The sequence below is a fragment of the Phyllostomus discolor genome, chromosome 14 (assembly GCF_004126475.2).
Source record: "Phyllostomus discolor isolate MPI-MPIP mPhyDis1 chromosome 14, mPhyDis1.pri.v3, whole genome shotgun sequence".
Classification (NCBI taxonomy): domain Eukaryota; kingdom Metazoa; phylum Chordata; class Mammalia; order Chiroptera; family Phyllostomidae; genus Phyllostomus; species Phyllostomus discolor.
In genome coordinates, this window is record NC_040916.2 from 44,125,962 (window position 1) to 44,138,343 (window position 12,382).

The 12,382-nt window shown below is 42.5% G+C and overlaps 1 protein-coding gene across 4 annotated transcripts in view; it reads right to left on the bottom strand.

Moving 5' to 3' along the window:
- OTUD7B (OTU deubiquitinase 7B) overlaps window positions 1-12,382 on the bottom strand; it is a 51,388-nt gene that overhangs the window by 13,122 nt on the left and 25,884 nt on the right. For 2 of the 4 annotated variants that reach the window (XM_036015181.1, XM_036015180.1), the window contains exons 2-4: window positions 8,021-8,170; window positions 3,887-4,075; window positions 1,493-1,720 (exon numbers count right to left, since the gene is read on the bottom strand). In XM_036015181.1, the coding sequence (XP_035871074.1) occupies window positions 1,493-1,720; window positions 3,887-4,075; window positions 8,021-8,105 (502 nt within the window). In that variant the 5' untranslated portion in view covers window positions 8,106-8,170. Of the gene's footprint in view, window positions 1-1,492; window positions 1,721-3,886; window positions 4,076-8,020; window positions 8,171-8,939; window positions 9,060-12,382 lie in introns of those variants that run through there. The other 2 variants (XM_036015182.1, XM_036015183.1) reach the window with 2 other exon arrangements.

A 12,382-nucleotide genomic window follows, 5' to 3' on the forward strand; every position in this document is an offset into this window, starting at 1 on the left:
GGTATCCAGCCATGTAATATGAGAAATAGAGACATTTACTGAAGAACATACAATACACATTGTACACAGGACAATGACACCTCAGTCCCCTTCAAAGTAGGCACCTTGGGACCTCACACAGTTCTCCCAATCGTCATCAGCTGCCCCATCTTATTTTCCTGAATCTCTTCAACAGTCTGAAATCTCTTCCCTTGCAAAGGTGATTTTAGTTTTGGGAAAAGCCAAAGGTCACAGGGCACCAAATCTGGGCTATAGGGGGACTGAGTTACTCAGGTGATTTGATGTTTAGCCAAAAAACTCTGCACAGACGTGACACATAGTGGGCGCACTGTCATGGTGAAGTGGCCAATCATCCGTTGCCTGTGGCTGCAGCCTTCTGAATCATCTGAATAGTTTCTACAGAGGACTGTTCAAGCTTAACACAAAATCTGATGCAGATTCGTTGCTCTACTCACCCATTCTGAATGTGACACCCACACAGTACACGTGCGCACTCGAGGGTGTCTACCACCCGCACTGAACAGTCCAGTGAGGTCGTCATTGTCCACACATGCGCATGCCAGTCCACTCTCCTTGGCTGCTGGGTTATCACAATGTTGCACAAACTGTCCTTGTGATATTAATAATGGCTGGACTTTTTCCAGACAGACCTCACATACTATGACTTTCAAGACAGGAACAGTAAGACCAAGTACACAAAACACCCAAGAAGACACGTTTCAGTTCTGCAGAGTCATCCCACAACTGCCAACCCATTATCTACATGAGGAAAATACTTTATGAATGATGCTTAAAAGTTTTCCTGAATTACTAAAGAGTCTACAGAAAAAAACTGGCCTATAATCTCGCCAAATAACTTGCTAACTTTAAAAAAATATATAAGTTAACGTACATGGTTAGTGTGGAAGGGCACGAAATGAAAAAGGAACAGCATCCTTTCCGTGCCCCAGCCCTCACTCCGCAGTCCCGCTGTGGGAGCTTTAATACCTGACTAACTTCCAGAACCCCCAGTCGCCTCGCCACATCACATTGACCAATTTAACAAGAGTTTAAAACAAACGCAACCGTAAAGGTAAACAAATCTTTTGGGAAAAGTTTATATAAACAAACACGACTCTCAGATTAATCACCACTGGGCACTGCCTACAGCACTGGTCTTCTCTGCTCACAAGGCTGCTCCAGAACCAATTATAATGCATTTGTATTTTTTTCATGTATAGATTTTTAGGGCATTGATTCCTAGGCCTTTCATGTGTATATCTGGTTTCCCTTCCACCAAACAGGAAATTTCCAGAGGGCAGTGTCTACTGTGTGTCCTTTCTTTAACCTGAAGCAGCACCCAGCTCCATACATGTTTACCTGACTGCTGTCTGGGACTGGAATCAGATCCCACGTGCAAACTGGAAGCTACTGGCCAAGCCCCGCCCCACCCCACGGCTGCCTACTGGTAGAGAGCAGAGGGGAGAACATGCAAAGGGAAGCACTCACTGACCTGCCTGTTCCAAGGCGACCAGCATGGACTGTTCGATGAGGTCTCTCTCTATGAAGCTGCGGAAGTCTTCATTGTACACAGTGAGATCTGGAAGCTGGAAGGCACAGATGGGCATTTCCAGGGGGTGCTCACTGCTCCCCCCACCCCCACCATTGGAGGAGACATGGGACCGGGCCAGGGAAACAATGCTGGAGCTGGCGTGGGAGATGCCCCTAGACAGGCGTTTTTCTGCAATGAGAAATGGAGGCACCTTAGAATATACACAGCTCACTCAGAGAACTTTCCACTCAGGGAAAAACCATGAGTCTCACTGGCTACCAAATACCACAACCCTCTTTCTCAAGCCAAATACAACTGGGGAAATACAGAAAGCGATATTTTTGTGTACTCACGCTAGCACCAAATATACATTCCTTTCTACCATTTTGGGAATTTTCCAAACTTCCTCTCCCCATGACTCTACTCTGTCTTTTTCCACTTTCATTTCCCAACATAACACTTTCATCCCTTCATCTGGCAACCTGGTCACTGTTTGGTGGGAGGAAGAGGGAATACAGGAAATGGGGCTGCATTTGGGTAGACTGACTCAAACAGTACCTCCAATAATTTTCAGGGTCTTGGAGAATATAGAAAAAGATTTCCATTATAGAAATTTAATGAAAAATCTTACACACTCAGAAACTTCCTTACCTACCATCTATAACATTTATTTACCTTATTAACTACTACTTTTCTTGATATTCCTATTTATTGGAAATGTGTAGGTATGGTCAATTCTTATTTAACACGCTACAGATGAAGACAGTAATGTAGACAGTGCCTCAAGTTATTTATTTTGAATACATGGCACTTACAATCCCCCAGCAGATACCCACTGGGATAATTTGCTCAGTGTAGTATTACAATTCATTTGCATGGTATGGTATGGGTTATATAAATGTTATCAAAAGAGCTAAAAAATGTATTGGGTAGCAGTTCTTAACCCAGTGTTTACCAGAGGTGATGCACAAAGTCGAGATTTGTTTAAAAGTTATTTTTAAAAACAAAATTATAGAAGTTATTTTATAGTGATGTTATTTTCTTTCTTATGATTTTATTTATTTATTTTTAGAGAACAGGGGAGGAAGAGAAACATAGACGTGAGAGAGAAATGCCAATTGGATGCCTTTTGTACATCCAGGGACTGAACCTATAACCCAGGCATGTGTCCTGATTGGGAATCAGACTGGGGACCTTTCACTCTGTGGGATGATGCCACACTAACTGACCCACAAGGTTCAGGGCTACTGATGTTATTTTTAAAAACTCTTTTTTTAGGTATTTGAAAAGTACCACATGCCCATTGTGAAAATCAAATACTATCAAAAGGTACAAACATTACAAAGAAATTTCCCTCTCATTCAAAATTCCTGATCCCTTCGCCAGAGGCAACCTTTCATAGCCTTCTAGAAGTTTTTATACACATAGAAGCGTACATAACTTTCAAAATCATTTTTAAAACTTAAACAGGAGCAAACTATATACTGCATCTTACTCTTCTCAATAGATTCTAGAGATTTTTCCAAAACATCATATCGAGTGCCACCTAATTCTTTCTAACAGCTGTAGAATATTCCACAATATAGAGTTTTACAATTTATTTAACCACTCCCCTATTAATGGACAAGTTGTTTCCAGCCCTGTCTGGTGTGGCTCAGTGGATTGAGTGCCAGCCTGTGAACCAAAAGGTTGCTGGTTCGATTCCCAGTCAGGGCACATGCCTGAGTTGCAGGCCAGGTCCCCATTCAGGGGCATGAAGAGGCAACCAATTGATGTATCTCTCGTACATTGATGTTCTCTCCCTCTTTCTCCTTCCCTTTCCCTCTCTCTAAAAATAAATAAAACCTTTCAAAAAAAGTAGTTTTCAAGCTTTAACTTTCAAGCTTTACATGTGTCTATTTATATATGTATGTATTTATTTAAAGGATATGGATATATGCACACATAAACACATGATAAATTCCTATAAATGAAACCGCTGAGTCAGGGGGATATATGCATTTTTAAATTTTGGTAGTGACAATATCAGCAGAATGGCCTCCAAAGAAGTAGATGGTGGTAACCCTTTGAATTCTATTTTTATGTGTCCCATATCTCAACAATCAGATTGTATCCCCCTTCCTCCATTTTTTCACAGCATCTGAAGAAGGCGTTTACACTGGATAACACTCCAAATGCAGAGTGACAGTGAGGGGCTCCAGGACCTGGACAGCCTGGCCACCTCTGACCATCTGACTGGGGACAAGGGGAAGGAAAGGGATATCTCCAAAGAGTCACTAAACTCGGACTCCATTTAACAGCCCTGCCCTTCCTTTCTACTCCGTACACAGAAATACCCCTCGGTCACCCCAGTACCTTGAACGATGTCATCCTGCCGCTGCAGGGGAGGTCGGGGAGGGCGAGCAGACTCTCTATCAGAAAACCCCTTTTCCGGGGTCCTGGAGGTGCCGCTGCCTTCACTAAAGGGTTGGGGCAGGCTCCCGGCATGGACCTGACGTAGCTGTTCAAAATCACTGAGGGCAGCGCTCACATCCCAATTCTTTCCTGTCAGGAGACACAGCGAACAGTGAATTGAGCACCCAGAGCACAGGGAGACTCAGAGCACAGGAAGACACTCAATGATCACTCTACCCATCCCATCAGAACCAGCAGGCATGCACTCACGCACACTTCGATCCCTCTCCTTTCCTCACCTGGCTTTAACTTTCTTTCTAACACTTCTATCTGAAATATCACAATGTCTTTACTTATTGTCAATATGCTAAGTAAGCTCCGTGAGCATAGAAATTTTGTCTCTCTGTACTGGAAGGGCCCTTGAGGGACCTAGAAACCTCATTTCACATGTAAAGGATATGAAGCTTAATGAAGTAGGGTGACTTGCCCAAAGTCACAGCTACTGTGCACCAGGCCCAGCAGGAGTCAAGACCAGGTCTCCTAATCCTGAGATCCAGAGGGTTATTTACCTAGATGTCCTCTAGGATGCCCTAAGCCACCTGAAATTGTACACAAAGTTATAGTTACATGCATCTTTCCGAAGAAACAGCAACTAGCTGTCATTAGATTATCAAAGGGAATTAACCTCTCCAAACTGAAGAATCACTGCTCTACTAAAGACCCTAAAAGATAGATCTGCCATATGGTTTTTCCTGTTGCTTTCTCCAGTTAAATTATTCAATAAATAACATGCTGCACAATTGTTCACTCTTCCTCCTGTTCTATTCCATCTGCTACCACCTTAACATAATTCCTATTGCCCAGTGTCCCACCTCCAATCCACTCTAAGGAATTCCATGAGACTAATCTTTCTAAAGCACAGTTCTGATCATTTTGATGTCCTAATCAGTCTTTACTATCTTACCACTGTCTATGGAACAAAGCCTAGGCTCTTGTATGTGACATTCATGGCTTCCTATGACCTGTTTTATTCTTCTTTTTCTATTTTTTTAAGAATTTATTCATTTATTTTTAGACAGAGAGGAAGGGAGGGAGAAAGAGAGGGAAAGAAACATCAATGTGTGGTTGTCTCTCACATGCCCCACACAGGGAAGCCTGGCCCGCAACCCAGGCATGTGCCCTGTCTGGGAGTCGGACCTGTGACCCTTTGGTTTGCAGGCCAGCACTCAACCCACTGAGCCATGCCAGCCAGGGCCCTGGTTTACTTTTCTAGTCTTTTTTGCTATACTTCAATTTCCCTGGCTACGAAAGTGGAGGTGATACTGGATTGTTAAAAAGATTAAGTGAATTGAAAGCACTTGGAACAATGTTTGGTACACAGAAAGCATTATCCATGTGCGTAATCATGTTACTGTTACGTTTCTTATTATTATAATTCTCCAGGTAACTGTATTAATCATCCATGTCTGCTGAATTTACTTCTGAACCATTACACTCATCATTTGTCCCAACTCCCTCTGCTCAGTCTGCTTCAGTCATACCGGCCTCTTTGCTCTTCCCAGCACATGCTAAAGACTGTGCTCACCTACGGCCTTTCCGCTAACTCTTCCCACTGCTCCTTCCCCAATATATCCACACAGGCGACTCCTCAGGCCCTTCAGGTACTTGTTCAAATATCACATTCTTAGTAAGGCCTACCCTGACCACCCAATTAAAATCACAGCCTCATCATTCCCCTATTTTCCATAATACCTTATAAAACAGTTTACTTGGTTATCATGTTTGTTGTCTATTGACTATCTTTCCCACTAAAAGGGCAGAGGTTTTTGTTTGTTTTGTTCAAGTATCTAGAACCTGGCACATAGTAGCTACTCAATAAATATTTTTTGAAAAACAGAGAACTTCTGTCCTGAATGAATGAATGACATCTGTCTTGAGCACTGGATCTAATCTCCAGCTGTCTGCTGAACTCCTTAAAATCAGGGCCTCCTAAACAATCAACACGTCCAAAGCTGAAAGTCCATCATCTTCCCTCCCAAAACTCACTTGTTTTCCCCCTCCCCCATTCTCTCAGTCAGCAATGGCATCCGGTCCCTCCAACCCGGAAACATCAGTCCTCTCCAGCTCTCTCCGCACTCGTCCTCAGATCCCACCCTTCCTCCTCCCTCACTGTCCAGTCAGTCTTCGGGGCTGTCTGTCTGTCCTTGACACAGCTCTCAAACCTCTCCTTGCTCAAGTCCTGATAATCTTCACCCGGTCTTTGGTCTTTTGGGAGGGGCTCTCTAGTCTCTCTACTCCTAATCTATCTCCTCTCTTATTTATTCATTTTTTTCCCTCCAATTCGTTCTTTATATTATAACCAGGGTTAACTTTTAAAGGAAAAAGAGACAGAGAGAAAATGACAATCAGGCCCTTTGATTCCACTTCTAAATTGTATCTTAAACCCATCCACGCCTCACCCTACTGCTACCGTTGTAGTTCAAGTTACCATCCTCTCTCACCTAAACTACTGCAATATTCTTAACTGATTGTACCACTTCTCCTCTGGCCGCCTTCCAGTCCATTCCATACCTTTCAACAAGTACACTGTTAAAAACTCAAATCCAATCATGTCACTCCCCTGGTTGAAATCCTTCACCAGCTTCCCACAGAAGAAAGAAACTTGAGCTCCTTGCCATGGCCTCCAAAGGCGCCCACCACATTCTGTTTCCTGCCTATCTGACCAGCTTCCTGCTTTCTTACACCAGTCTTCCTACCTCATTCACTCTTGGTTTTCCTCATGTGCCAAACTCTCCTTCTCTTTGGGGTCCCTGTATAAGCTAATTCTTTTAATAAGCAAGCATTCTCTTCCACATTCCTTTGTCTTCCTACACCTACACATCCTTCAGGGTTCAGTTCAAATGCCACTTCCTCAGGAAGGCCTTTCTGCACTCTCTAGCTAATTTTGGTTTCTCTCTTGAACTTCCAGAGCATTTCTTTCATAGCATGAGTGTGTGTGCACTTGGGATGGGGGGGGGGGGTGTGAGAGACAGAGAGAAAGAGAACACGCAAGCATTAATTTGTAATAGAATTGTTAAGAGCCAGACTCTGAAACCAGACTACCTAGGTTCAAATCCTAGTTAACTCTCTGAACCTCAGGTTTAAAATTATAATACTGGAAATTTAAACCCCGATCTTCTGTTCCCAAACCAAGGCTCCACTCATAAGCAGCTAAGCAAATGTCAAATGGTGACACCTTTCTCACAATCTAAAAAATTACCCACTTATACTATGAACTTGCCCCTTCCCCTACAGGCTTATCTATTTGCATCATTACATATTTTCATCATCAAAAAGCATCTGTTAGTAATGACGCCAAACAAAGAATTCCACACTGCATAATTCCAAGCCTTAAGGTCCTTAAGATCTAAAACATTCACACTGATGTGTATATACAGATATAAGTAAACAAAAGGAGCAAAACTAACTCACTCTAAACAGAATTACCCGTATAAAGTAGGAAAGAAAAAGAACAAAACCTGAATGATCCCAAATATGAAAATCCAAAAACCATTTAAAGTGGAACCTTGGTTCTTGAGCTTAATTCGTTCTGGAAAACTATTCAAGAAGCAATCTGTTTGAAAACCAAGTCTCCTTTGTCTGTCGCCTGAGACACGTGACTAACATAGAGACATCAGCATGAAAGGATTCTGGGGCAGAGAAGTGAGACCTGAGGTTTTGTTAGAAAACCAAAACATTTTTTCCATGAACAACTTGGTTGAGAACCAAGACACTCGAAAACCAAGGTATGACTGTTTAAAGAAGTCTTAAAGATCTAGAGTTATGCTTTCAGTGAACTAATGTAAAATTTCACTTGTTATTACCTGAGCATTAAATTGGCAGTGCAGAAAGCTACCCTAAAAAAAATTCAAGGCGAAAGGATGATTTTGCATTTTAAAATTATGGTGAGTCACACACAGAGTAGATTGTTAGAAGTAACTTAAATGTAAGGCCTACCATACACAAAATGTCTTTCTGATCACCTTAAATTTCCCAAATCATCTTAATAAATACCACGTTTTACTTTCTTCTCATTCTCCCCCAGTGACCTCTTACCTTCTAGGAGGTCTCGGGCCAGCCCTGGCTCAGCTCCTGTGGAACGAACAAAGTCCGACAGGACAGCATCCATGTCCAGGGTCATGAGATCATTAAGTACCTTCAGGCAGTGGATGTAAGGAGGACATCGATCAAAATTCAGGCCTCCACCTGAGGAAGAAATAAACACGTAAGACTCAAATGGTTTCTCTCAAATGGTTTCTGCACTGGAATGGAATGATCACAGCCCAATTGCAGCAGCTTCCTAACCAAATGCAGAAATTGACCATCCCAGCTCATTTATTTCAGTTGAATTTATTATGAAGAATAACACTGAGTTTCCTAATTCCTCATTAATATTTTTTGACTAATACATTAACCACAAAACCACAACACCACTCTAAACAATGCTCTTCCCCTACCTTTCTAGAGTATTACATTTCGACCCATCAATTTGCTCACCCAAACTAATCCAGGCTGCCACCCTGAAGAAGTCCCCACCCGCATTCTTCTCTAACAGAGCACCTTGTTCATTTCCTTCCTGGTACTTGACTATGATCTAAAATCATTGTGATCAGTTACTATACAGTCTCCTCCTCTAATATGTAAGTTTTCTTGAAAGTAAAGAGCTTGTGCGTCCTGTTCCCTAATGTGTCCCCAGCATGTATCACTTGGCACTTCGCACAGTGCTTGGTACACAGGCCCTCAGGAAATATTTGCTAAGTGAATGAATGAAAGAATGAATGAATACTATACACTAAATAACTGACAGTTACCACTCTTATGATGCTAGTGAGGAAATAGGAGGAGCAATATGATCACTAGAACAACTCAAAAGAAAAACCATAAACTGTTTGCAAAGCAGAGTAGAGATCCCAAAGGGCCATAACAAAAGTCAATCTTTGTCCACTAACTCCACAAGACTGCCAAATAAGTTCACCTGAAAAAGATCTCTTCTTTCAGACTTGACTTTGGCAGAATCTCTGTCCCTGACTGACAGCCTGGCACCAAGCCACATTCCTCTGAAGAATCCACATTCCTCTGAAGTTAGCAGTCCCAGCTGAGGAAGCAATAATGGAGTGAGGAACAACCGCTAGCCAAACTCTGCCATGTCAGGCAGGCTGTCTGCAGTTCTCTGGGGAAGAGGATTTGTTCATCAAGTCACCAGGAGCACACACACCTGCCCCACCATACCCACCAATCCCCTGCCTTTTGGGGAAGGCACAAGTAGCATTCTCAAAGGTAACAGGTGACTCAGGAGACAGTCTCTCCAACCCCAGGACCCAGCTTGTTTAGTGATGTGATCAGATCCTGATTTTCCGCATGCCTTAAATATAAAGGCAATCATTTGTGGGTTATAAACCCAGTAGAGGTCACTAACTTGGTAACACTGATTTTTTATAGGAGAGAGAGATGGCAAAATAAAAAGTATTCTCTCTTGCACTGTGTTGCAGTAGTACAAGAATCCTTGAGTGCCGGGACATGTTTTAGTTACGTTTGTAGATGCTAGCAAAGCATCTACAATATTGTAGGCAGTCAATCAACACCTGAAGAATAAATGAGCCTCCACATCAGTCACCACTGAACCAATTAATCTGAGGCTTAATTTAGCAGATCAAAAGTTCCAGGATACTTCATACTTCACATCACTCCTCTATTTCTAAGGGCCTCCCCTGGACCTAGCCATCTCTCTGAGTTTTAGAATATCTCCTTTCTAAGAAGACATCAGCTGTACTGTCACTGCTTCCACCATCCTTATGTCCTATGATTTGTACCGACACCTCCATGTATTAGCGGGGTGACTTTTGTCAAATTACTCACAGGGTTTCAGCTGCCTCTTGTATACCCCAGACTTGAATTCTATGACTTCTAAGATCCTTTCCAGATTTAAAAAATGAACTTCTTAGGTTCAATACAGCCTCATAAACTGTGGTCCTTATATTCTCTTTTGGTCTACACATTATCAATATCTAATTTAGTTCCATTTCAATATCCCAACTGTCACAAAAGGCTACCAATTCATAAACTACTTTTTCCCTAAGATACCTGAACTTCAACATGTTATAAATCAGTTCCTTACATTCAATACTTCAGAAACAAATTCCTTCAGAATTCATAGATGAATGAGTGGATTCTCCCTCCCCCAATACAGACAAGAATTCCTTCTCTGGGCCCACTTCAGTCACTGTTTTAGATCACAGGACATGGGAGCGGCCCAAATAACTCAGATGCATGAATAATCCCAAACCAAGCGCATGCTTAAAAATGATTTCAATCTTCTAAAAAAAACATGCAAAGGAACTTAGTAAAGCCTCTTTAATAACCTTCCGAGAGAATGAGGGAAATATACACTAAGCACACAAATAGCAATCAGCAAAAAAGAGCTCAGTGGGAGAGAAAAGAGTTGATTAAGCCACAGGCATGTAGGCAATTTCTCAGACAGACACAGGCTTCTGAGTGAGAGAAGCCAATGAATACCATCAATGTCAAGGCATCACAGATCTCATGTGCCAACACAGGAGGCCCCTCTTTCCAAAAATATTTTCTTTAAAGATTTTATTTACTTACTTTGAGAGAGAGGAAGAGAGGCAGAAAGAAAGGCGGAGAAACATCAATGTGTGGTTGCCTCTCACACACCCCGAACCGGGGACCCGGCCCACGACCCAAGCATGTGCCCTGACTGGGAATCAAACCGGTGACCCCCTGGTTTGCAGGCTGGCACTCAATCCACTGAGCCACACCAGCCAGGGCTCCAAAAATATTTTTAAAAAATATTTTAGAGGTCCGACATTATCTAGCATGACTTGCCCAAAAATTCAAAGCACTGCCCTGGCCAACATGGCTCAGTTGGTTGGGCATCATCCCACAAACCAAAAGGTCTAGGATTTGAACCAGGTCAGGGCACACGCCTGGGTTGCAGGTTTGGTATCTGGTCAGGGCACGTAGGAAAGGCAAGTGATCAATGTCTCTCTCTCACACTGATGTTTCTCTCTCTCTCTCCCCAGCTCCCTTCTCCTCTCCCTTTAAAAAAAAAAAAAAAAGCACAACACCGTACTTCTTGGCAACACATTTTATAGTTGATGTCTCCAGGTGCATGCCATGGACTCCACCCTAACCCCACTCATCAGGTGAGAACAGCTGCTTTTGTTACATCACCACCAACACCTGGCTGCAGCGTCGCAAATTCCGAATGGGAATATCCACAGCAATGACTAAGATTCACAGTCCGTGGCTCTGCCTCAGCACACAGGAAGGAAAGGAAGAAAACAAAATGCTGGCTTTCAAACTTTCCAATGAAACAGAAGCAGCACTCAAATAGCTGTTGACTGAATGGTATTCAGACAAATCTCAGTTGGAGTCAAAGTCCTCCAATCTTCCAACTGGAAGACACTCCAGCTTCAGCAATTATTCAATCCAATGTCTCCTCCACGCAAGAAGCCTTCTATTAGATCTGGCAGATCAATCATCCAGTCTCCACATGAATACAAGCTTTGATGGAGAGCTCATTCCCCTGCCAGGATGTCCATTTTATTGTTAGACAGCTCTAATTGTTAGAAAATGCTTTTCTAAACGAAATCACTGGCCCTCCCCCACCTATAATTTTCACATAATGGCCCTTGTTCTGTTCTCCAGAACAATAAAATCTACTCCCAGGATGATGAAATTGTCATGGAAACGATTAAATTAAGCATTTCTTTACAGAAAATTGTATTGTCGATCAACACTGCAATGTCATGGGCCAGCCAGTGCAGCCTTTATTTTTAAAAGTCCTTCCTTACAGATCAGCACTTGCTTTTACCTGTATTTATTCATAATTGTTTATGCTGACTCTATAGTAGAAACTCAACATGTGGGATAAATGAAATTGGGTTCTTTGTTCCAAATTCACTGCTGCATTCTTTGCCTCTCATTCTTACGTTTACTTCCGTGCTCTCCTGAACTGATGCCAACAATCGAGGATAAAAAACAAGTTAATATTAAGCACGTTCAAAAACACTGTCCTATTCATTAATGACAAACCTCCTGTAGCAGGCCTATCAGTGTTCAGACAGAGAAAAAAGGCTTGAAGAGTCAGGTGGGTTGCTGGAAGTCTGCACACATGCTCCACCACACTGCCTCCCAAGGGATGAGGGCTTTACTAGAGAATCAGTGATTCCCAGAACCACACTGATTTTCTTACCCATTTAATTCAGTCACCAACAGGAAAGGGCTGTGCCTCTCTCTCATATTTATTACAGACCTAGGCACCCACCTTGTATTCCCCTCATTTCAAATCCCACCATTTTTCTCAGCAATTTCAACACCCACCTAAACAATCCATCCAACATTTCTGCCTTAGAGCTTCATAATCTCATCAAATGCAAAGACCTCCATCTCTACTCC